Genomic DNA, 26563 nt, shown 5'->3' with positions numbered 1-26563 from the left:
TAATTAGGGTCTGTTAATATTCATGAATCAGGCGGTTGTTAAGGGCGACAGCGTTCAGTTGTGAATACACATTACAATATCTAATAAACGTTTCGAGCACTTTCTGAGGTAATTTGTTACATATAAATATGAACCCATTTCCAAAGTTATTAGAAGGCTGTCTCATTGACACAAACCATGTAGAGTCCGCAGCGATATTTGTGGCGAAAACTGGCGACGTAACAGCAGCGTCCAACTTCACAGTAAGTTTACTGCATCTCTGTGCATTCCGACAGACAAACAAACATGTGTCATTTAAGGTTTTGTCGATAATATTTGTTTACAACAGACATGTCCATTGAGGTGAATCAGTTTAATCTCTTCAAACAGGTCTGTCCAGAACAAACAGAGATGTTTCGAGACGCATTCAAGCACGTGAACGTAACGAGGCAGAGAGGACTCGACTTCAGGAACAAACACTACACCTGCGTGCGAGCTGACAAACACTCCATATACACAAAATGTGTAGGTAACACACTAAATATACTCCTCTTTAATCAGACCTGCTCAAAATACACATTTCCAAGTAAACCCAGTCAATGTAACGTTACTCCAAATGTATAAGCCACTTCTGTACTGTATATAACGCGTCCCTTTTCATAGTTTTCCGGGGGTTTTTTGCCCAGTTTTCTTGTCACATTGGACAAGTTTTTCACTTACAAAACTGCTCCACTGCTTATCTTTTTTTCTTTCCTTTTTTTTTTTTTAAGAAGTAAAATATATCAAAACACTATATGCCAACAGACTTTTTTCCCTCAATAGACCAGGGGCGATTCTAGAATTTTTTTAATGGGGTGGCACTGGGTTTCCCAAGAACCAACCAGGGGGGGCCCATGGGAAAAGTCATGTGCCCCAACACAAGTGGGATGACACAAAAATGGCACTGCACAAGTGCGAGTCAGGATCATCATCTTTACGACAGAAAACACTAGTTTATTAGTAAATAATTCAAATATCTCCTTACTATTTCCCCCGGACACATTCATGGTAATTACGTGAAAATTGGCCCGATCAAAGCCTGGCCCTAGAGGCGTAAAAAAGTCGGGGCCGTCCCGTCAGGCCCGGGCTGAAATGCAGGGCTCTAGCGTTCCCCTCAGTAGAAATCACGTTTCCCCGTGCCACCCCTCTAGACACGCCCCTGCTCTAGACCCTTTAATTCAAAATGCAAATGTAAACACATCATCACAGTTTCATTATATCATCACATCATTCACTGATTTTTCTTTATTGTTTTTGTTTAGGAAGGACATGGCCTGATATTGGTGAGAACTGCACTGTATGTGATTGTTGGCACATATTCGCAGAGCATGTATCCAAGTATCTGTGTGGAAGCAGTTGAGAAACTAGGTGGGCTAAAATTTTAGCCAAATGTTTTTTTCAAAATAAACTTTTCTGCTCAACTATTTGATAATAATATTTGTATTTTAGCCGAGTATCTGCGTGAAAAGGGAAACTGAAGCTCATCACATCAGACCTGAAGAGGTGACGAATCTATTCAGCGTGATTTTTAACACTATTGATGAGAAACTATGTACTAAACTGTACTCAATCTGATTAGTTAGAGGAACACCAAGGTATGTCATTTCAGTATGGCACAGACAAACAAGAAACATAAAAAGCATGTTTTTGGATTCATGTAATGGGATTTTAATTTACACATTGAGATTTGGCATCTTAAAATATACACACAACCGTAGTTTTACATATCAACACTGAACATAATGACACACAAACTAAACTGCCACAACTTAGGCAACAAAGATCTTTCACAGAAAGAATATAAAACTCCATAGAGACTGCAAACAGAACCAAAGCTATTGCAACTGAATGTTATTGGTGTTAACATTCATATAAACAGAGAACATGTTACACAGTCTTATATTATTTAGCTTTTTTTGTTTAGAATAAGAAATCTTAATGAACTGAAGACGCTAAGTATTGTAAGACATGTAGAAAGAGCAGAAACAATCTACAATGTTTGACCTGATCATTCACAGTGTTGAAGTTTGTAGCAGTCATCTGTCATTATAATAAGCTTCATCACCAACTGAACCAATTAGAGATCAGTACAATTTGCATTTTCATGTTGCACACATCTATATCAAATAATCTGTTTTTTCATTGCAGAACAATAACACGGTTTACGTTAAAATACACAGTTCTTTCAAATCAATCCCTATAGCCCATTCATCATTCATGCATCACATCAGTGCTTAATGTGCTCCTTGATAACCATGGAAAACCACAGACTTAAGAATAAGCGAGAGCTTGTCCATTTACGTATCACACGAAAACCCTATTCGTTTACTAGAGACATATTTCATTTACAGTGCTTTCATAAAACACAGTCCATTTCATCCTTTAATAAGACAGAAACAATACACACAATTGGGTAAAGGTCTTAGTGTTGGTAGAATATAAAGATTGTTTAAAAAATTAAATTAAATTAAATATAATGATAGTATGCACCATGAATAAGGAGATTTTATATTCTTAATTATTGAAATAAGCAACAACAACAAAAATTCCCAGGTGTGTGTGTTTATATATATTTTATGAAAATGAGTAAGATGTATTAAATATTACATTAATATGTAGGAATTAATACAGGTAGGAAATACTTCATGACCTGAGTGTTCTTTGCATTGTTGTTTGCTTTTGTTTAGTTTCTGTTATTCTTTAAATGCTAACGGATATGACCTATGACAAAATCTATTTCTGCATGATTCATATTTGCTGGTCAGAGTTATGAACTTTACATAAAATACAAACAGATAATAAGGAATGCAAAGTTATCACATAATAATAAGCATTTGGCAAAATGTAAAGTGTGTATGTGGTGTCCAGGATGGCACAATTGAGATCAATCCACTTGTGTTAGCTGTTCTGTTGTTGAGGAAATGGACTAGTAAAATAATTTAGATGTCAAAAAAAACAAAAACTGACAGTTAATATTTTTTTTTATGAAAGGTCACTTTACGTTTCAAAAGACTACCTTGTGTAAATTCCGTATCTCCTGAGATATACTAAAGCTGGCTTTATACCTACATCTGAGTTTATTTATTATTATTTTTTAATTTGATAAAACTGTTAAATTTCTCTCAGCATGTTTTATGACAAATGCTCAAAAACCTTTTATACTATGTACTAAAATAACTGTATTCCCTCATATATCTTTACAACCATGGACAAAGCCAATAGACAATTTCTTTTAATAGCATTGTTGGTTATGAGTAATGCTTTTGGCACTTTAAAATAACTGTAACCTCATCAATAAACAATAAACAAATTCCCTAAAATGAACTGTGTAATATGCTACCAGTAAAACAAAATATTAGCACACACAGAAATGATAAATGTTTAAATAATGAAGGAAAAATGTAAAGTAATAATGAAGGAACAGGCAGAGGGCGGCATGCGGTCTGCAAAGTGCTAAGTTGCTTGTGCGTAGAGGAATACCTATGGCAGTGCAGCGTCAGAGCTGAGTTTGTTGGGGATGCTATCTTTTTATAGAACTGTATGTCCTTTCAGCTACTCTTGGCATGTTGATCCTGCTTGTCTACCTCTGGTAACTGCTCTCTCCAGAAGGTGAACTGGCTGAAGGTGTCTGAACAGGGGAAGTCGGTGGTGTTCCCTCTTATCAGAAGAGGGAAAACATGATCCACAACCTCACACAGACGTCCATAACTAAAACATACAAGAATATACAGATGAATTTACTGTCAGGCTGACAAATTTCAAACTATTAGATACTACTAAATTGACTACTGTTAGATTCTGATGAGAATAATTGATAATGGAAATTACAAAAATATTCAAATGTGAAATGTCCAGATGCATTTAAATGAAAATTTAGAAGGCAATATGAGCTTAATTATTATAAATAATTTTTAAAAAGGCTTTGTTTTAATGCTAAATATGTTTATTTTTCTTTTAATTTTGTATGATGGAAATTACAAAAGCAATCAAAAGTATAAAAATGTCTGAATGCACTTAAATGACAGATGAACAAATTAAATGGTTAAATAAATGCATTTAAATAACAAATGGGAAAATTAGATAATTTTCATAAAAATAATGTCGCCATGCAAACAAACAAAACAGGGTTAGTTTTATTGCAAAATATCTTTTTCTTTCTTTCACAGTGAGACACAGAAATGTTTTCTGTTGCAATCACTTACGATGATATGTTGGTCTTTGCATGTTCTTGGATGAGCTCTCCCTTAGGATTCACAGTGAATATTCTGTTCAAAGGCACTCCAACCTCTTTATATGAATAAACATCCTGGAGAAAAGAACATTCCTGAGAAATTTGCATAACTCAGATGAAGGTAATGCTAGCAGTTCTTGCTACTAGTACTTACTGTTGCTCTGTTTCCAAAAGCAGCATAGAAGGGTTCTGTGTTTGGATAGAACAGGTTTTTAATGTCAGTCAGACATTCAATTTTAAACTTTTCTGGCTTCTTCTCAATGACCTCCCTGAAATTAAAAGAGTTACAGTTACATGTAATATGGCATTCTCTCAGTTTTTTTTTAAAGCCTATACATGTTTTGTGTGTCTTACAACCTGTGAAATGCAGAGAACAGACTACTGGGACTGAGCAGCACAGGTCCCATGGGTAGCATGGTGCCTCTTTCATTAACCCAGTGCAGGTAACCCCGGGTCATATCAGCCATGCCAATCGCCCGAGCTGAACAGTACATAAACTTGTAGCCGTTCCTGTTAGACAAAGATAATTAGATATATTAGACATTTTAAAATGGGCCAAAAATCTTTTTTGCTCGCATGTGTGGTGTGGGACTCACTGGCTGACTCTGTGATAGAGTCGGGCAATGCCCTGATGGGTCCAGTCTTTACCCAGAGTGGGTAAAATGTGTCCCAGGGTGTCAGACCTGAAAGAGATTTTGCAATTTAGACTGTACCTTCATTTTTTCATCTGACAAACCCATTACATTGCCTTGAGTAGTCTCACCTTGTGATGGTGCCATCGATATCTGAAATCACTATCTTGTCATCCCAGTTCCACAGATAAATGGTGCCCTCACAGCGGCAGGTGCCCTGATACTGGGTGGTGACGCTGAAGACCACATCATTGGGGCCATCTTTTAAGTGCAGACTGGCCTGTGAGGAACATGCTTGTAGCGTGGGTTTCCATAACCTATTCTGTGACTGAATTTACAGGCTTTATGGAAAATGAGATGCTTACTAGCTGTTCTGAGGACAAACGAAGTGTCTTCCTATAGCAGTGGCCTCCAGTGCTGTGGAGAACTTCAGGCTGATGGCTCACAGGATTCTGTTTAGCACCTCCACTGTCATCTTCACTGGATGATGATTCATCCTTTAATCTATGAAAAATACCACCAGTCAAAATGTATACACTATAAATAATCTACATTCTGAGTCTTCTAAAATATGTTTTGTTTGATAAGTCACACAATTGTCTCTGCATCTGAGCTCATACTCTAAAATTGAGTTCCTATTCTAAAACCTGATTTTGTAGTTACTGTCTATAGAAGTCTTAAAGGTACAGTACCAAAAACTGTATTTCTGTTTAAGGGCCAGATTTACTAAACAGGGCAAATTAGTATTTTCCATAGCACAATTCCATAAAAGTGCCGATGGGAGGGAAAAATTCTGGTAGGTCATTTACTGACAATGCGCACATTAAAGAACACAGATGCAGCCAGATCATTTCCGTAATGACCAGCGCAATCTACCAAGAGCAACGCAAATTACCGCCTGCTTTATGACATGCTTTTTTGGGTGTAAAATAATGGCACAAATACCAGTAATTTGACAAGCGCAAACGTTAGTAAATTGCATTGCGTGATTCATTTTAATACTCTCCTCCCATAAATTTGCGTCTGAAAGGGAAAGGTCAGGTGCAAAAATAACTGTGTCCACGTCTTTTCAGCACTACTTCTTCACTGCTCTTTTTTAGTAAATCCTGACAGTACTATTTTAACACCAAAAGACAGTTTGGACTGGCAGTGGCACAAGCTGTTAGTTAACTGGCACTAAGTCTGATTAATTCTAAAGACCTGAGAGATGGTGTAATATGTTTGTGTTAAACTTAATTACAACTTTTGGATGTGAGAGACCTTGACTAAAGACTGATATGAATGTTCAGTGCAAATATTTGGTGCGATCAACATTATAATTTGAATGAATGGCTGCTAATGTGTCTGTACAGACTGACACAAGCATTTGCACGCTGTCAATGAAACAGTTTTTTTTTTTTATAGAGAGGTAAAAAAAAATCTGTTTTCCACTGCACTGTGTATAAAACTGGCCAACCATTAAGATGTCCAGAGCTGCTGCTGTTACATGTAATTACAACTTGGTGGTGCTTATGAACAGACTATTTTGCAAAGCAAAAAAAAATTGCCGTAGAGGAATCTGGAAGCAAGAATCTTCTGTCTCTACTCTTGTTTAAACAACAAGTTTTTAAACAATGGTCTGAATAGACGTATTGCATGTGAAAATTAAACCGATTATTGTGCCAAACATTTGTGTTGAACAGGCCTAAATTTTATACAGCTGAATTTCAGCTGAAATATGCTCAGAAAATGCAGAATATGACCCTTTAATCTATTAGCCAGAACAATGTTCTGTTTTTCTAAATATGAAACATTAGGCACCTGCTCGCTGATGCTGTTCTTATAGAATCCTCTCCACCTTCAATCTGGTCAGATGCTGATTCCTGTTGCAGAAGGAATGATAGTAACTCATTTGCATGCTTTTTTGCATATATAATATTTGCAAACCTGCCAAGTCAAAAAGCCTTGTGATAAATCTGTATCATTTCACCCCCTTAATTCAATTCACAATTATTTCCTAAATGCAATAATGCAAATATACCGATTTGTAGCTGTTGTTTCTGCCCCGCCATGAAAACCACCAGCGTCCTCCTTTCTTGGGCATCTTCTCCTTCATGATGTTCTCCACTGTGGCCTGGAGCAAACGCACAGAGCCCCTGATACTCAAAACTCAAAAACTAAATGACAGGATGACTGTGACATGCAGACATGCAGCTAATAAATCAACACAAATTCACAAAAACATACAGGACTAGAGCCGAACACGCTAGGAAAACAGTATGTGAAGAAACCAAGAGCAGAGTAGACATAACTCAGACAGGAATACTTAGCGCAATGGCGCACAATGGGATGGGATGAGGGGAGAGCAATTAAAAATAAAAAGAAGAAGAAAAACAGGGAGGAGGGAAGAGACAAATTTAAATGCCCTGGAGTGCCACGAGAGCCGGGGTGTAGTATACACAAGGACTTTAAAAAGCCATGAAACACTCGCAGAACACTTGAGAAGACAAACAATACAGAAACAAAACAGTATTTTCCACCACTGTGATGTATTTGATCATTTACCTATTTAAACTGTGCTATTCATTTGGTTAGTACTGAAGTAGTGCTGACTTTTAAATAAAAACCTAAATAAGCAAAGGTGTCCAAATTATTATTAATATTCAAAAGTGAGACACATCCAGTGGAGTACAGTATTTTTTTAACTGTATATGACGGACAATGATATTTCCAAATAAACAATTTCTTTGTTGTAATCCACCTGCAGGGGGCACATAAATCCAACAAAGTAATTAAGTTAGTAGTTTAATTTAAAATTATTGTATTTTTATTTGTAAATATTTTTTAATGTAATCATTTAAATTTATTTAGAATTATAATGAATTATAATTCTTTAAAGTCATTTTAAATTGTATATTTAAATTATTAATATAAAAATATTAAATAAATAAATAAAAAAGAACTGTGATTTCTTATTATGTTAACAGAAATAAAGTTAAGCCACATACATGAATTTTCATTTTTGGGTGAACTAACCCTTTAAGCTTTATTTAAGGACTACTATAAGGTCACATTGTCAGTGTTTGTTGAATACCTAAAGACCTTTATGTATGTGTGTGTTGTTTATGCAGTCCTTACCTTTGGCAAGGGCTTCTGGAAAACCTGCATGGCTAGTACGATAGGAGCGGCTGTGGTCCAATTATAATACCTTCGTGGAGAAAACAAAATGTGTGAAATAATTAACAAATGTAATAAAATACTTAATTGTAAGTTTAGGAGTATTTTGACATTTTGATGAATGACATTATATAAATGTTTTTATGTGGCAGGATGTGTGACATACTTAGTGCCAATCTTTACGACTAGGTTGGGATCATCAATGATAGATGGATTATCTGCAAACTCCTGATAAGATATTGCTCGTTCCTCAAATTCCTCTGTGAATGAAAGATTGTAAAAACTCGAATTACTTCCCTAGCTAATGACATCTAGAAAAAACAGGATATTAATACAGAGCCTACAGAATAACAGGACAGCCACTGAAAATACATTATTTTACACTACCATTGAAAGGTTTGGGGTCAGTATGGTTTAATGCATACTTGGTGAAAAGTAATTCACCAAGTCTAAAGTTGACAAAAAATTGTTCAAAGGTGACAGTAATGACATTTTACATCAAATTACTTTAAAAAATATATAAAACAATTAAAAACTTATTTTTAATTGCAATAATATTTAACAATTTGACTGTTTTTACTGTATTTTTTTTATCAAATAAATGAGCTTCTTTCTTTTAAAAACATTAAAAAATATTACCAACCCCAAACATTTTAAAAGTAGTTTACAGGTACATCACAACTTGTCCTTTTACCTCTAGTGATCTCTCTGTTTTCTGTCACTCCTCCACACAGAGAGATGGCAATATGAGGCAAGTCTCCTAACTGGTCAGAAAAGCTGTCCACCCCACTGTCCATTCCACTGCTGCCCACTGACTGAGGGGACTGATTGGCACTTCTTGAATCTGCCCCACCCCTCACAGAAGTTGCTCCATCACTGAACAACAAGAAATAAATCTGACCATTAAAAATCATTTAAAATACTTACATTACACCTGGATCATAAATGAACAAGTGACATTTTACCTCTTTGGAAAGTACAAGGCTGCCACCTCAGGCTCCAACTCTGTAATGTCATCAAGGTATACTCCATCTGATCCCAGGTGCCGGCTCCTTTTGTCTAGGAATGATGTAGTGTGGCATTATGTTTTAAAAAGTAGCCAAATATGTTTTGCTTTGTAATTTTATCATAAAAAGGCATTTTTAGAGCCTTAATGCTCTCTACCTTTTTTCTTGGATGGAGAGTCTGTCTTGCTAATGGCATGAGCTCCAGGACTGTGCCGCCCCTCTTCTAGGTCTGTGATAAGATGGGCGGCTGCACTGATGGCCTCCACATCTACAGCAGCGGCAGATGTTGCCTCTTCAACCCTGAGATCAGGCACATACACATCACTGCCATGAGAGTCCACCATCCCATCCCCAGTGATGGCTCTGAAGTGTGTGCTTTGAGATGGTGGGATTGATCTTGGAGTCACCACCATGGGCTCCGACATGGGCTGCAGGAATGACGGCTGTGGAAAGAGAAAGATGTAGAGTTAGCCGCTTCTCTTTTGTCAATTTGTTGTGGTTATGTGGCATGTCTAGTGATTATTGTACCTTGGCAGCATGAGGCAGCTCTCCCCATGTCCAAAGCATCTCAGGGTTGTCCGGTTTCCCTCCGCTCCTCTGACTGGCCAGCAATTCGGAGTCACTCTTGGGCGTAGATGGCAAGGAGCCATTTGGGCTGCTGTAGGGAAGAATGAAAGACACTAAGAAACATTTGGATTAACTGTAGGTTTGTATTTATACAGCTGTTGTGAAATAAGCTGGGAACAATGCCTTCAACTTTTAATTCCTTGTCCTGCAAAACTGAATTCCATGCTCGACAAAGCAGGAAAAATCTTTAAATTGGACAATACAGTAGAGAAATGTGAGGCTTTTTAAAGCTTAAGTTACAATTTATGGCTTTGTTTCAAATTTAATTACATTGTATAGTGGCTGCAGTGGTTACCTGGGTAGAGACTGAAACATGGCTGTTTGTTGAGGGCAGGAAATGGACAATCCTGAATTGGTGGGAATTGGTAAGGAGCAGATCTTCTCCAACCCTTTGCTGTGGGTCAGAAAACAAAGATTTATTTTCAAATGTCCATTATTTTGAATTCCATTAATACAATAAATAATATACATTATAAGCATAATAATATTATATATGTCTGTTGTAGAATAAACACAGCCGAATGTATTGGCATGTATTGTGTATTACGATATATAAGTATATTCATCATACAGTAACTGTGGGAACAGTTTGCTTACGATGATCGATATATATTGATAAAACCTTCAGTCCAGTCTCGGTTACAGTCAGCATAACAGCATAAACTGGGATTTACTGTTGTGAGAAACAATCCTGTTGGACTGAATGCATTTATTTTATGTGTAATCAAAAATAAATAAATAAATGTTGCAGACATACACGTTTTTGGATTTAACAGGGGGTTTTTTTTCACTTCACAGGCATCTCGTCATCATTATTGTATTTTCACTGAATTGCTGGCACTGCACTGTTTCGTATAGATAATTTCATTCAACTGACAGGCACAAACACAGATTTCTTTTATTTTCTTTGAAATGCAAACAGTAACTTTAATGCCTGTTTGTCTTCCTAAAAACACCTAAAAGATTGGCAGGAGTCTCCAGTTAAGTGGCTGTTTTATGTTTTATACTAGTCGTGGTACATTGTTTTCTTTTTTGCTATGTATTATATACACTTTCATTCTCTTTACTACAACTTTGCAACTTCATATCTTGCAATTGTGACTTTTTACATAATTGACTCTGATGAACTAAGTGGCTGAAAGTAGGGAGTCTTAAGTGGCATACCTTTGAACAGCAGTCCAGTTCCCTTCAGACTGTTTGTATGTGCTGCTAGTTCCTTTCACCTGCTCAGCAAATAGCTCATGTGACATGGCTCTGAAAACACATACAATATAGGCAAACATATATGTAAGTATATATAGAGATATAATCTGAAAACCACGCCCACCGGGGGCGGGAAGCTGCCCCCTAGTCATTTCTGACTTATAACAAAAAACAGAACAATGTCTAAAAGCTGCTATGTGACAAGGTTTACTGTAAACAAGCTAAAAAACCCAGAACTACATTTTTATAAGCTGTCGACCCAAAAAACAAGCGTTTAAGGACACAAAAGTAGAGCGCAGCATGTCATATTACTGAGAACTGCACCCACCAGAGGGAAATGTAATCGGCGACAGGAAACATTCATTATTTTTAACCATGTCAAATGATTATTTCACCACCCTTTGTGAACCTGAGTGGAGGACATATATTGAGAAACTAAATTTTATTGGTCTATGTCAGTGCCCCTTTTCCTTCCCTTCCTTTTGTTTGAGAAATAATCCAACTGAATGGCCCAACGTGAAATAGCCAGACATCTACAACTATTTTTGTCCTTAAACGCTCGTTTTTTGGGGGGTCGACAGCTTATAAAAATGTAGTTCTGGGTTTTTTAGCTTGTTTACTGTACGCCTTGTCACACAACAGCTTTTAGGCATTGTTCTGTTTTTTGTCAGAAATGAGGAAGGCAGCTTCCCGCACTACAAAGTCAATGAAGAGCGTTGGATTCCCCCCACCCCCCGAAATTCACTCTGTCTCTATACCTGCAAAAAGGTAATAGTAAGACATTGTATACATTTAAAGTACATTTTTACTTAATGCGTACAGATACAGCCAGAGATAATCTGCAGTGCTTGTCATCAACAGGCTCGTTCTTCCAGGAAGACAGAGAGAGAGCATTGTGGGGTTTCTAAAGAGCTGGATTCAAACTGCCGCTTTGCCAAGCAGCACATTCTTGAGTTTAGATTCATTCCCAGCTGACTCATTTTGATCTTGTGAACAGTGTTTTCCCAGTGGTCTTTACCGTCACTTTTTAAATTTATTACTGGTACCTGGGAAACAGATTCTTGGTAATGCAAAGCATGTAGTGCACTAAAAGTTTGACCTTTTAACTTGCTTATCCAGATTGAACAGATAAGATACGTAACTTGTCGTCCACTGGGAGTGAAAGAAGTGAAAGAATCGGAAAAGGATGTTTATGTTGTTAAACTGGTTTATACTGCAAATCATTTCTTTTCTTAGATATGTGGGGAAATGCTAGATTGCCCAGCATTACAAAGGACTCCCCTCGAGCTGCAGCCAGAACTGGCATGGTTTCATGAATTTCGTGGAAAAACATTGGAGGGGCTGTTTGAGCCACTTGTTTACTTCAGCAATAGGACTGGCGACCTCTTTTTCTCCACTTGGCCTCTCTCTCTCCATTGCAGAGCTTATTCAAAGAGTGAACAAACAGACACAGCCCACGTAACAAGACCACTGCAAATGGATTCATTCCAGCAAACTTGCAGCAAAAAAATTATGCCACTGCAATCACACAATTTGCAGTGTTTTCAAATGGACTAAGAGAAGCAGGATCTCTCTGCATTATCAAAACCATCTCTTCTGTCCTAAATGTTGCATGCTCTCTATGCTCTATACAGGAAATAAGTTAAGCTTCACAGCTCCTGCCAAGCTGAACTCGCAGAAAAGTGGGATTTAGATTCCGTGTGAGATCTTGGCAAGACCACTATCCCCATTTACCCACATACAATGAAAGTGAATGGTGACCAGGGGCTGTCATACTTCAAAAAACACCATCCATCTTAGCTCTCAAAACTCTTTTAAGTTCATGTACATTCAAAAAAAGCACAAAAATGTAAATTATAAGTTAATTATATTGCATGTCTCAAAACCATTTGGGATGTGCTAAATTAGAATATGCAAAGCTATATGGTCTACTTCTGTACTTTTTTTTTTTTTTTTTTGATGTTTGGCAGCCCCTGGTATGGAAAAGAGTGGCATGGACATTGTTCAGAATTTCTGCTTTTTGAACTTAAAGCTGCAGTCCGTAAGTTTTGCCTCTTTGTCGCCATCTCTGTTTGAAAATCTGGAATTGCAGCTGCTTGCGGAATTATCTTCCTTGTGTGGTCTGTGCTCCGGCACAGCTCCAGCACGGACGAATCTAATGTTTTGAAGTGAATGTGTTGCTGTCAGTCACCGCACCCTTGTGGATGTTTACTGTGCAATCACAGATTTTAGCCTATGTCTTGGAATATATGACCCAAATACAAATTTTCACCATATATTGCCATCTGAAGTAAATAACAAGTCTGCCACGTTTGTTTTGACCAACTGAGGAAAAAAGCATTACAATAAATAGCGCTGCCAATGGTGATTAAATCTAAAGATCGGTTAGCTCATATCACATCAAACCGTGCAAATTATTATTATTGTTATACTTTATTCTCAAATCATTAATGTTAACATCATCAGCATTGCGTGACTATGAGTATAGTGTGTATTAGCGTGTAGATTTCAATTTCTGTACAGTCTAATTGTCATGCCATTCGAATTTCATATTAAGAAATTCTTTTAACCCAAAAAGCTAATTATGCTCCCTTCGAACTGGTTTTCTTTAAAATACAAATCTTTTGTAATCCCAGGCTATCTGTAATCAGAAGCACATTTAAAACTGGAATATAATTTAATTTCATTCACATGTGTTTCATAAACACATAATCCTTTCTGGATTACAATCCGCCATCAAAATGATACATTTAATTATTCTAGCTGAGAGAAAAGGCTATAAACGATCCGTCACCTGCAGGATCCTCACATGCGATATAGCCTAGTAGCCAGGACAACTTCTTTATGTTTACAGACGTGACGTAATGACGCAGTGCCATGCTCGAATTTCCCGCGAAAACCTACCCGTACCACTCAAATTAGAAAACATTATTATAAGTTAACCGTTGTGAATCTGGCTAAAGTAAGGCGATAGTTTTGAACACTGGCTGGTTATGTACTTGCTCAAATATTGATTTCGGCTCATTTTTAACCAAAAAAGGTTTCGGACTGCAGCTTTAAAAAAAAAAAAAAAAAAAAACTCATACAGGTTTAGAATGACATGAAAGTCATGTGTAATAATATTTGTCTGATTAAAAACTTTCCCTATATCTTCTGTTTGTTCTGACCTGCTTCCAGTAGTCTCTGTATCATCATCAGAACTCATATCAATGGGAAACATGTCTTCGTCTTCCGAAAAGTCTCCGTTGTCCTCTCGCTTCATGCTGTCTACTTGAAATTTTCTCCTCCTCTTCCTTCTCTTCTTCATTATTGAACTTTCACCAGGGGCCTGCATGGGTCCCAGGGTTTGAATGGAGGTTCCGTTTCCAGAGTCAGACAGACGGGATGTGCCTTTTCCAACTTGGGCCTGCATTAGGGCAGAGCCCTCTGAAATTATGGGTGATGTAGCCAAGTGGGACGGCACCATCTCCTGTAGAGGGAGTAATAATAGTACTAAATGTAGGCAATGCATGCTTTAGGGAGTTTTTGCATTTTAAAGATTTTTTTCAATCTTTGGAAAACATCTAGATCTATTTTTAAAAACACTGTATATCTGCAAACACAACCATTCACTCATATAACCATGAATGTAGACTGTAGCCATAGATTTAGTTTGACTGTGTTCCCTTAAATCCCAGAAGCACAACACTGTGACCCTAATGCCTTGTGACAGATCACTGCATCTTTCATTACAAACAAACTCATGCACGTGCAGCTCTGAACTGTCTCTAAGTCATGGTTTCATAAGACATAAGCGCATGGCTGCACATAAATATATGATAGCATAATACTCAGTTGTTTATGTCACTCAATTGCCCTTGAGAACCAGACGCCCAGCTCATACGTCAGTTATCACTCCCATAGACAGACCATTATCAACTCTAGCTCTGCTAAATATCATCACCAGAACACAAATAGATACGCTCACTATAGTCAACAGCAGGAACCATCACAACAACTAATACAGAAAACCAGAGTTCTTGAGCGCTTTAAAATCACTTTCATTAGAGGAGGACAGGCTAAAGTTAGTTAATAATTTGCACTCCAAACTAATGCCATTGGTCGAGGTTGGCAGAGGGTGAAATCCAAGTCTGAATGGCTAACATACATAGATTCTTTTTTACCCTTTATAAAGTCTTCAGCTGCCACAGAGACAAATGTGATTTCTCAGGATACCTATTTAAGTAATAGGCCTATATGTCATCTGACATTTTGTGAATAGTATTACAAAAAAAAAAAAATCCCTTTCAGGAGCTTTAATCTCTTGTACTGGCAACAAGACAATCCCAAGTTCACTGCACTTCAGTGAAAAAGCCTCTTCTGCATTAAAACTGCTAAAAAAAATGCTACACACACCATGTTCATGCAATACTGTTACACATCATTACAATCATTAATCATTGATAATAGAGGCAACAAATAATGGCATAAAATGGCACAAAAATGAAACAAACTAAAAAACACACTAATCTTAAGAAAGCCTTAGCAGTAACTGGCACATTACGTGAATGCAGTGCACTTTGGTTTCCCATGGCTTTTTTCTATTAGATATAGACTAGTATATGAATGAAAGTAATATAGCTTGAAATGTAGCTTCTTCTTTCTTTTTTTTAATTTTGGTGTTTATTGCTAAATCATAAAAGTTTTATACATTTAATTTGAATACATTTGTATTTTTTATGTAATTTGTATTTAATATTCATTGCTAATAAATCAAATAAAGGGTTTTAATCATTTAAGTTGAATAAATGATTTTTTCACAGTTGAATTTGCTTTTTTATTTTCATTTTGATTTAATTTACTGTTTATTGCTAATAAAAAAAAAAAGAGTATTACACATTGTGGTAGTACACTATATGAATATAAAACTAAGTATGAAACTAAATATATATAAAACTAAAACTAAGTGCCATTACATCTGTAGAAGATCATCTCCTAAAATGCTACACCAGAACATCCTATGTATTCAGTGTTCTATTCAATGAACTGTTACACTTGTATTCATAATAGAATATCATATTAACATAAATGTCGGTATTCAAGAGTGTAGCAATTTCATATTCCTGTGAATACAATCCAGTGATATCTCTCTGCTTGCTACCGGCTATATTTAGTCAAATGAAGCACAAACATCTAAACCGGTTCAGACAAACAGACACTGATTCTGCTGGCATAAAGAATAACATAATTTAGCGAGCACATAATATTGCTATACAGGTGTATGCAAAGAGAGCATTATTTTAGTAACACAAGGCAAAGGTTAAGGGATCACAGGAAAAGTACATCTCTCTTTTTTGTGCTGTTGTCACAATCCTTCAAGAGCCAAAATGTTCCACATGAGTGCTAACCAGGGCAACCATTCTAGCAATTACGAACGCAATGTACCTCAGTAGATATTCATTTCAGGCATTTGTGCCTGTGATGAGCAAGAAACCATCTGTGGTCAGAAAGTAATGAGGAAGTTTGAAAGACTAAGCCAGGAGGATAACCAACACACACGGACAGAGCTTTTCTTATCTCAGCAGTCGGACAGTGTTCTCTGGTACATTACTTTGCCCTTTAAATTGGCTGGCTTTCGCGTTCAAGCTTGGGAAGCGTAAAGATGGGCGCCTTTTTAGACAGAACAACGGTGCCCTTGGCTAAAAGGGTCTGTTCTAGAGCAAAGTGTTCAAACTCGGATAACAGAATGCATGCAGCTGGATTGTTTCCAGTAAACAAGTTCAGATTTCAAGCTATGGTACTCATGAGGAGACTTGCTTACGTCGTGTCACATTTCTCAGTGCACAATGACTCTTGGCTGCAATAAAAGCAATACTACAGGATTTATTGTTTGGTACAAGACACAGGACTCACCTCACCACTTTCTGTTTCTTTGACAAAGAAAGCCTCTCCATTTTCACCTAGTTTCATGTGTAAGCTGACCGGCTCCCCATTTATCTCAATGTCAACCTGAGGAGAAAGGGAACATGGAATGCTGTCACTATAATGAAGGCAATTTACAACAGTAAGCCATGTGCAACACAAGGCCAATGACAATGCTAATTTTATCCCATCTTAAAACAACAACTTCAAAGAGTATATTTATGTCCATGGCTTTGATATAATAATATATTTTACTTGATATGTCTCCAGACGTTCTGGACGTTGGACAGAATAAAAATAAAAATTCTGAATAATTTACTCACCTTTATATGGTTCCATACCCATAGTTCAATTCATTCAATTCAGTTCACATTTATTTGTATAGCGCTTTTCACAATATATGTTGTTTCAAAGCAGCTTTAGAGAAAATTAATGTTTCTACATTACAATTAAGAGTGATCTGTTATCAGAGGTGACTGTGTCTAAGCAATGTCCATATGGCAGAAATGTAGATTAAACAAATTGTGAGAATTTTGTTCATCCTCAGAACACAAATGAAGATTATTCCTAGGTGATGACGTCCAAGTGTAAGCATCTGTTTATTATGTGATGTTAAATAAAGCATTAAAAACCCCACAGTATTATAAAATGTCAGCAGGAAACTTGCACAGACTTATTCTACAAGTTTCTACGACTGTACCACCTGTCCATTGGCTACACGAGATGAGAACACATTTTTTTAAATATATTTTTTTACACTTTATTTTAGGTGTCCTTGTTACAGTGTAATTATACATTTAAGTACTGAGTAACATTAATTAACTACATGTAGTTACTATATGGTTAGGGTTAGGATTAGGGTTTGGTTTAGGGTTACTTGCATGTAATTATGCAGAATTTATTGTTATTATAATAGTAGGTACATGTAACGTATAAAAAGGACACCTTAAAATAAAGTGTTACCTTATATTCCTTGGGTCAAGAAAAAGTCAGAGTTAGTGATATAATTTCCTCCTCTACTGCAAAATACTTGCTGTGGATGGATGGTCCACAGCAGGTGGATGCCGGTTAAGGTGTTTATATGCTGGACGAGATGGGTAAATATCTAGCTGTGTCGAGTTTATGACCTTATGCCACCAGTTTACCATATTTACATGACCACATGCTTTGCCACAAGCATAATTGGTTTAAGAACGTGCATATAAATTCACTCATTGGTTCTTGCAGAAGCTCGAATAAGCTTGTGTGACACATGACCTCAAAAGTAAATAATGACAGAATTTTATTTTTGGGGGGTGAAATAACTATAAGTGAAATAGTAAGCTGTAAAAATATGAAAATGTCATATGCTGCCACTCTAAAGCATGCCTGTGCTAGTGCTTACCACTTTTTCCCGGGAGCGCAGCACTCCCATCTTGCCGAAACGGACGTGAAAAGGCGAGCACTGCAGAGTGCCATCGGGCTGACGCACCACAATTACATCGATACAGCCGGACAGGGTGGCAGGGTTAAGGCCTCTGTACAGCTCCTTCACCTGCACAAAAACCTGACCGGCTAGCTGACCCACGTAGTTCATGGTCTGAGTCTGAAATAGAGAGAAGTCAAGTTTTTAAAGGCAAACGTGAAACTACTCAAACCAACACCTTAAAATAATCCTAAAAATGTCCCTTATTGTTGTATTATGTTCCAATTATTCTGTTCTGTGTTGCTCTTTTACATGTAACAAAAAACATTCTATTATTAAACAAGTACATGATCATTTTATCATTAAATCAAGCTATATAATTCTCTGTGAACTTCAGCACTACAATTAATAACTGTTTGTGTGAAAGTGCACAGTCAAGTATGTAAAGGCAAATGTGATGATGATGAGCCATCTGTGTGTGTGTTTAGTGAGTATGATAACATTCAACATCTCTAATAAACAGTCCTCAAGGACTGTGCAAAATTTTGCAACTGCTGGCCTAATGGAGAAGAAAAAACCTGTAGAGCGAACTAGGTCTAATAAAAACATGCTGTCTTGCTCAACCCAAGCCCAGATCTCTTTGGTAATTTAGGTGAAAGGTAAAATATCATAGAACCCCTTAAGAATGCAAGCAGTAGATACAATGACATTGCTCAAAAAACGATTACAAGTGGTGTTCCTCAAGCATTGCCTAGGGTTTAATAATGCCTGGCTCTGGCATGCTCTACCAACCCAGAAAACTACTGCCTCTCTGTAGAGCACAGCACGTAATGTTTAAAGTAATTAGGTAATTGCAAGTGTCTACAATTTAAAAAAATAAAATAGTGTGCACTATTACAATATGCAAGCCAGGGCTTGCGTAATTCCGACAAGGCAGAGCAAGTTGGTATTAATGGAAAGGAAAGGAAAGAAAGAAAAATCATTTTGTATGCATTAAGAGTTCCCACACCTTTTGAACAATTAATTTAATGACTTGCCCAATTACCTTTCCAGCTGTTCATGATTACTAAAAAGGATTTATTTAGAATTAGATCGGATTTGCATTTGTTTGTCAGGTGCCAATTTTCTGAATTAACAGAATTAAACATTTACATTTAGTTCTGTACAAATAACCCTCAACGGACAGACTGAAGCTGCCTGTGGTCAAACATTTCAAGCCAAAGATATATATTCTGTATATTCATTAGAGACTTTGCTGGAAATTACAGTTTTAAAATACACTAATCTTTTTAGGTTTTCCCTGACTGGAAAATCTAGCTTTTAGAAAAACCTGACAATCTTATTAGCCCAAATAATTCACCCCAAAATGTAACCCAGAGATTGTGTAAAAACCTTCAAGTAAGTCTTCATTGTTCATATACACAACAGACTTATCCTGCACATTTACACAATGCACATAGTCACATGGGACTGACATGGCTCCAATAGTTCTGCTGTTAGATACTAGTGCCAATAATAGCACCCGCATCCAAATGTACAGTGCATCTATGCTTGATTTGACACTAGAGCTGCAGGATAACTACTGCCTAATCAACAAACACTTTAAGACTCATTTCAACTAATTAAAACAGAATATCATCCAAAGGACAAGGAGGTCACTGCTAAGGTCATTATATATATACATATACACACACATATATATATGCATTATTACATATTAAGAATGTATATTTTGCAATCACTACTGAATCATGGATAATAGATAAAATAATAGAGAAATGAAATGCAAGTACTGGGCTGTACAAATATTTCAGATGGCACTTAGAATTTTTTAATATATATATATATATATATAGTTTTTACTATATATATATATATATATATATATATATATATATATATATATATATATATATCGATTAACGTCAACTACAAAATTTATATATATATATATATATATATATATGTATCGATTAACGTCAACTACAAAATTTATATATATATATATATTAACGTTAACTACAAAAAAAAAAAAAATATATATATATATATATAACATTTTGTAGTTAACGTTAATCGAAATTAAATCCACGTCTACAACATAAAATGTGTATAATCGTACTGATTATTGCACGACTGCTACAGAAACCGAATGTCACGGATCATTACAGTAACAGACACAGTGAATGTAAACAATCATCCGCTGTGCTATAAAAACAGAAGCCCTTCACTGTTAACCCAAACAAGTGCATGCATTTACGTTTGCAAATGATTAAAACAGGATGGAAATGCGAGGCCAGAGAGGGATGAAATTCTCTGTAATACATACGTGGGATGCGGCAGAGGCGTTAGGATGTCACAGCCATTCAAAAGAACTTAATGGATCCTCGGACGCGGCTGAATCCGGTTGCTGTTCGCTGCTCTTCGCTCATGTATTTTGTCTCTACCGTTTGACACACTGTCTGTCTGTTCACTGACTGTCTGTGTTGGTGTTGTATTTAAAGCAGGGTGGAAACTGTTTGCAGTGAGTAACAGTCCCTGCCTCTGCAGCTGACATCACAGTTAACCCTTTGCACCCATCTACATCGCTAGCTACGCGACGCGACAAACCGCTATAAACTCCCATTTACAGTCAATGAAGCTGCCACTGTATCGAAGAGTATGCGCGCGACGCGTCTTTCACGTTTGTGGTTGGAGTCATGACGTCGCCACACTGTGGACCAATCAAACACTTTGTTGATGCGACGCAACGCGACAAGAACTCTAGCGTTGGCAATTCGACACCGCAAACAAGCGCCAACGGCATTATATGTGTACTACAATGCATTAGAGTTATTTTAAGCACCTACAACATTCGGTTTTTAACGTTTTAAAGCGCATTTAACGTTTATTCGAGACTAGTTTTTATCCACTGTATTATGACGGTGAACAGCTCGTTTTAAATAGCCACGACTGAAATCCACATTTATGCCTAATTTGTATTTAATTATAATTGCTTGCTGAATATGGCATTGCGGTGGTGAAATATGCTGACCGTGCATTACATTTAATGCATGCCTTTAATGGATTTAACACACATACAATTCTGCTCACGTGGCAGGAAAGCAGCAGCAGCTGAACTGCCATTCCAATGTTTACCATAGCTTGAGTGTGTGTGTGTGTGTGTGTGTGTGTGTGTGTGTGTCTGTGGCTGTAAGTCATCTCATCAGAAAATATATGTGGGTGCTTGAGTGATGGTTTACTGATTATTATTCCAGCACCAATGCATGCTTTCAAAATTGAAAGGTTTTTAATTGCAGGTATTTTATGGCTCAGCTTGTTTATAATTGCAGATGGGGAAGAAAAACTGCACAGATGTACATCACAGGACAGCAAGTGTATCAGATAGTAACATGCATATATATATATATATATATATATATATATATATATATATGTGTGTGTGTGTGTGTGTGTATGTATGTACAGTATATATATATATTTAAGAAATAGTGTGGATGTTAGATGCTGTACATGCCACTAAAATCATACATTCTTCTCATTCTGACATAGCAGTTATTGTAGTGTAATGTACTGTGGTAACCCAGGTGTCCTTTGAGAGGAATTTCAGACCTTGTGTTTGTGGTTCAGAGGACAATGTGTGTGTTTAAACTGCTGGCTTTCTCTGTAAAGGGTGACAAAAGAAGACAAAGGTATGTGTATACTGTATGCATGTGTGTGTGTGTGTGTGTGTGTGTGTGCGTTTTGTGACAAATGAGGACATAAATTTGTATAATGACAAGGGTATGACGTAGGTATTACAAGGAGAAGGTGACTTTTCAGGACGTTACCCCATGTCCCCACTTTTCAAAACGCTTATAAATCAACACAGAATGGAGTGTATTGAAAATCTCAAAAAGCACAAAGTCTCCTGTAAGGTGTAGGTTTAGGTGTAGGGCAATAGCACATACAGTTTGTACAGTATAAAAACCATTATGCCTATGGGATGTCCCCACTTTTCACAAAAACAAACGTGTGTGTGTGTGTGTGTGTGTGTGTGTGTGTGTTTCTCTGAAGTGCTATTCAGGCAATGAACAACCTAAGAGAATTTGCCCATGTTAAAGCAAGGACTGCCCAGCTATCTGATTGCACAGTGTATTCTCAGTATGCACTCTATTTCATCATGATTTCTCCACAGGATACACCAGAACACTAGAGTACATTCCTGATACACTGGTGGGGTTTCTAGGAATCAGAGAATGTGATTTAGAGAGTCTGGGGTCTGAGGAGGTGGAGGAGACTACCAATGCTTTGTGCTAATAAACACATTAATGTTAACTAATATTAACATTTCATACTGTATCTTGATTAGTTTTGCTGTCTCTTGTCAGTCATACTATAATAACACTTTGTACATAAATAGGTAAAATATTCACTATATTTAGCTGTAATTATTATCTTATCTACCCTAAAGCCTGCCCATATGGTTCTTTACAGTACAGTCTATAAGCTTATAGCACGTGACTGATTGTGAAAATACATTCCCAAGAAAACCAGTGAATGCGTTCACGCGGAGGAAGGGGGAGTCACCTGGGTTGGGCCATCTCCACCAATCAGAGTCAGAGGGGTCTATGACACAAGGCATGTGGGGTCATGTGTTGACTAAACTGCTGACCTTACTATTGTAGGAGGGAAGATTGACACTGAGACTCTTCAGTGAATTGGGGCTTGTTTTTCTGCATCACTTCATTGTATTCCTGACATCCCAGGGCAGTACAGCATGTACCATAGGCAGTAAAACAAGATCCTGCTCAGTTAGTATGATGGATTGGGTTGTAAACAAGTGGTGAAAGTATATTTGAGAGCATGACATATAACAATGTACAGCAGACTGTGTGTGAACAAACACTTTAATAATAATAAGGAATCACGACTGACACCTGATTAAAAAAATCCAAATCCAAATTATGTAACGATTAATTAAATGAATTACATTTATCAATATTTGCTTGAAAAGCCCACAAATAAGGATTATTTGAAAGAGTACCTAATCTATAAAAATATATTTTAAAAAAACCTTCATTTATATCACATATTTGTAATGATTAAAGACACTAAAATAACACTTTAAATTAACAGCCCTAATAAATTAAATAATACTGTTTCAGGGGTTCTCTGCCTTTTTGACTTCAACGCCCCACAACAATATTCAAAGGCCCCCCTGCCCAGTTTTGTTTTCTAATCGTATTTTAATCTATTGACATTTTTAGACAATCCCATGAATTTAAGTATACACTGTAAAATCCAATAGTTTACCTTACTTAGATATAATTAGTTACCTTTACTTAGTTGTTATACTTACTAGGTTTTATTAAGTTACAGCTACTTTCAACAATTTACTTACTGCTTTGAGTGACACTTACTTAAAATATTCAAGTAGCCACAAAGGAACCAATGACATTAATAAACCAGTGAGAGGCACTAATATGTTGCTAATGTGCAACATAAGTCAAGTCAAGTCATCGTTATGTATATAGCGCTTTTAACAATACAGATTGTGTCAAAGCACTTAACAGTATCAAATTGGAGGATAGAGTGTCAGTAATGTATAACATAACAACAGAAGAAGAAGAAAAGAAAAACAGACTTTTCACTCATTTCCTCTATGTCTGCAGTTATCTTTCACTAGTTGCATTCACTCGTTTCCCAAAGTCATCCTGAATGTTGAATTTTCAATACAACTGAAATATTTGACAGAACATCACATAAGCTGACTTAATAAATTGATGTTGATTTTCCTACAATGTTTTTTTTTACTCACCATTACAGTGATTTGCGTTCTCTTTGGTTGGGCACTTGGAACTTAATTTGTATTATAATTTACTTTCTATTAATGCAGCAATGCAACATGAAATCGGAGTTACTTGATTTCAAGGGAAAAATAGTAATAAATAGGTTACTTTTAGAAGATGACCTATCTTCTAATTAAATAATTAGTGTATTGTTTTGTGATTACTAATGATCTTTTACAATTTCATTGTTTTTCATGAACACCTTGAGAAGCTTTTTATTGGGTTGATATAATCCTTTCATATTTGTGGTCGTATGCTGAAGTCACACACAGACTTCAACATTCAGCACGCGAATCACAACAATGGTAACAATCCAATTTTATTTATTTTTATTAATTGTAACAATAACCATTTTATTTGCTCTTCTTGTTGTACTACTACTGACACAAGACAGGAAATAAAATTGGCAAATTAAAAAACAACAACAGTAAAACAAAGCAATTGCATAATTTATTCATTCCGCAAATTCCGCAATGCACTTTGAGAGTCAGTAATTCAATGTTCCTCATATCACAGATTCAATTAAGTTAACAAAACTTAAATGGCTTAAGTAAATTGAACTCAAAAATAAATAAGGAATACTTTTAATATATTAGTAAATAAGACTTAAATTACACTTCAATTAAGTTAATGTTACTTAATTGAATTAGGGCAACCAGATTGAACAATTTTATTAAGTAAACTTAACAAATTACTTTTTACAGTGTATAAGTGGGGGAAAATACTCACAGTTTTTACCTAATAAAATATTTTAGAACTTAGCATAACAAGAAAAATTGATATTTTTCCTATATGAGGAAGAAAATGTGGGAACAAAAGGAAACAGTTGTTGAGAGAATGAATTGACATTTTTAGTTTTTAGCTTATTTTTAAACCTTGTTTTTTTTAAATGATTATTTATTTATTTATTTATTTGTTTGTTTGTTTAATAATTCCTTGGTTGAGAACCACTGGACTTAAGAACCTAGCAGGAACACACTGAAAGAACATGAGTGGAGATATCAGACAACTTTTGCACCACACAGATTGCAAAAGTAGAAACCAAAGAACAGGCTTGGCTGGAATATCATGCTGATATCTGTTTATAGTCAATCAAGCTAAAGCCCCTGTTCTCAACAAACAGCAAAACAGTTTCCCTGGTCTCAGCACAAGCAGACTCTCGCTCAGTCTGCAGTGGTAGCTTTACATCAGTTATTTCAGCCTTGACGTAGCACTGGCCATACTTATCTGCAAAATGGGGTTCAATTACATCAATCATTATAAACCTGCATCTGTTGTGTTACATCTTTAAGCTCAATTGAACATAGCAACCTCAACAACCTATTAAGGCTACAGGCAAGCAACATTAGTATTTTCTTCAGAAAACATAAAACTCTAGTTTGTATTTGTATTTAATTGCAAGGTAATGAAACAGAAACAAGGGCTCTTAAAAAATCAATCATTCATGAATCATGAATCACAACCATTAATGGGTTCTTTGATGACCACGGCAGTGATTATACAACAACGTACAACTCTTGACCTTCACTGACTCCTGCTGAACACATATGACTTCTCCAGACATTACCTGACCTTTAATTAAATATCTTATGTTACCTTTTGTAAAAAATACTCTGGTTTAATGATAACATTGTACAGACATCCAAACACTTTGAAGAATGAATTTGCTCAGAGGTTGAACGCAAACCTGGTCAGTCTATTTGGAAATGCCCGTGTAACCTGACACAGTGACGCACTCAATGCTCTTTGGTTCTAGGTAACATAACAGGCTGTAGAAGCAGCTCATGGTGTCCCTGCCGATGGACCGTCCCTCAGTTGAGCCAAATGGACATTTGATATGCAGGTGACAAAAATTCCTTATCATTTACAGACTAATTAATAAACATAATATAATAAATATTCAAAATATTACATTCTAGTCCTATATGCATTAGAACATTTATCTCAAATCCATGCATATTATATGCACTTTTTTTTGTAACATGCTAATAATTCATTTCTGAAATGAGAACCTTATCTGAAAATAACCATTTCAGAACAATCATGCAGGCCACAATCAGCATAAAATTACTGAGAATAAGCAATGAAGCTTTACTAAACGTATTTGACAAGCTATTAAAAACTACAGTTAAAGCTTTAAACAAACCAATTAAATTATGTTTCTATAATATCTATCCCAGACAGACATGTTTTTAGTGTTTTAGTCCATCATACTGAACATTAAACTGACAAATCATGGTGTGTTACCCATGTCCAGCTCGTCTCATTTGGGCTGAATCTCTCATTGTATCCTTCCACTTGATCCTCTGCTATCATGATTCCATTATCCACTCGCGTATATGAAATAAGCCTTTACTTCAACGCTGAGGCTAGTCTTTATGCAATGCGTGTGCTAACAACTGAGCAGTGAGCTATATACTGGGCTTGAAGGTGTTTTCGTATACTAATTTTACCAAGTGTGTTCTTGGAATGGTGTCCACAGGCGAAACTTGAGAGGTCTGGCATGAAGAGCCTCAAGTGATCAGGCCCTCCCTGAGAGAGGGGATATCACT

The 26563-nt window shown here is 36.4% G+C and overlaps 2 protein-coding genes across 5 annotated transcripts; one reads left to right on the top strand and one right to left on the bottom strand.

The window, feature by feature from the left end:
• The first annotated feature begins 34 nt into the window (after nucleotides 1-34).
• Nucleotides 35-26250, top strand: pfn4 (profilin family member 4). Of its 3 annotated transcripts, none has more exons than XR_009266615.1 (5): nucleotides 35-242; nucleotides 370-504; nucleotides 1281-1386; nucleotides 1468-1613; nucleotides 8772-8895. XR_009266615.1 is itself a non-coding variant. In XM_058748340.1 (5 exons), exons 1-4 carry the CDS (start codon nucleotides 129-131, stop codon nucleotides 1494-1496), a joined length of 384 nt encoding a protein of 127 aa, XP_058604323.1. In that variant the 5' UTR covers nucleotides 35-128; the 3' UTR covers nucleotides 1497-1521; nucleotides 25768-26250. The 3 variants fall into 3 exon arrangements, 2 of the variants coding, with proteins under 2 accessions (XP_058604323.1, XP_058604322.1); XM_058748340.1 differs by lacking the exon at nucleotides 8772-8895 and adding an exon at nucleotides 25768-26250 and having other exon boundaries at nucleotides 1468-1521; XM_058748339.1 differs by having other exon boundaries at nucleotides 1468-1521; nucleotides 8772-8886.
• lpin1a (lipin 1a) lies at nucleotides 1645-26430 on the bottom strand. Of its 2 annotated transcripts, none has more exons than XM_058748337.1 (21): nucleotides 26259-26430; nucleotides 18160-18360; nucleotides 16767-16862; nucleotides 14042-14343; nucleotides 10836-10925; nucleotides 9967-10065; nucleotides 9573-9702; nucleotides 9202-9487; nucleotides 9003-9096; nucleotides 8732-8913; nucleotides 8204-8297; nucleotides 7999-8068; nucleotides 6902-6994; nucleotides 6682-6743; nucleotides 5247-5385; nucleotides 5013-5161; nucleotides 4846-4932; nucleotides 4607-4759; nucleotides 4404-4518; nucleotides 4221-4324; nucleotides 1645-3726 (listed from the first exon to the last, which is right to left on the bottom strand). In XM_058748337.1, the coding sequence occupies exons 1-21, from the start codon at nucleotides 26325-26327 to the stop codon at nucleotides 3567-3569; spliced, it is 2775 nt and encodes a 924-aa protein (XP_058604320.1). In that variant the 5' UTR covers nucleotides 26328-26430; the 3' UTR covers nucleotides 1645-3566. The 2 variants fall into 2 exon arrangements, with proteins under 2 accessions (XP_058604320.1, XP_058604321.1); XM_058748338.1 differs by lacking the exon at nucleotides 26259-26430 and adding an exon at nucleotides 20510-21242.
• Between the last annotated feature and the right edge of the window lie 133 nt (nucleotides 26431-26563).

Source organism: Onychostoma macrolepis, chromosome 17 (assembly GCF_012432095.1).
Source record: "Onychostoma macrolepis isolate SWU-2019 chromosome 17, ASM1243209v1, whole genome shotgun sequence".
NCBI lineage: Eukaryota > Metazoa > Chordata > Actinopteri > Cypriniformes > Cyprinidae > Onychostoma > Onychostoma macrolepis.
Note: the sequence above shows the minus strand (reverse complement) of the source record. Positions and strands in the feature narration are given on the sequence as shown.

Excerpts from the sequence above, each read along its gene's own strand:
- pfn4 (XM_058748340.1), top strand. The coding sequence starts at position 129 with ATGAACCCATTTCCAAAGTTATTAGAAGGCTGTCTCATTGACACAAAC. Across the intron at positions 505-1,280 it reads ACTCCATATACACAAAATGT|GAAGGACATGGCCTGATATT; the intron begins GTAGGTAACACA and ends GTTTTTGTTTAG. Across the intron at positions 1,387-1,467 it reads GGAAGCAGTTGAGAAACTAG|CCGAGTATCTGCGTGAAAAG; the intron begins GTGGGCTAAAAT and ends TTTGTATTTTAG.
- lpin1a (XM_058748337.1), bottom strand. The coding sequence starts at position 26,327 with ATGATAGCAGAGGATCAAGTGGAAGGATACAATGAGAGATTCAGCCCA. Across the intron at positions 8,914-9,002 it reads GCCTTGTACTTTCCAAAGAG|TGATGGAGCAACTTCTGTGA; the intron begins GTAAAATGTCAC and ends CTTGTTGTTCAG. Across the intron at positions 4,760-4,845 it reads CTCTATCACAGAGTCAGCCA|GAACGGCTACAAGTTTATGT; the intron begins GTGAGTCCCACA and ends TTTGTCTAACAG.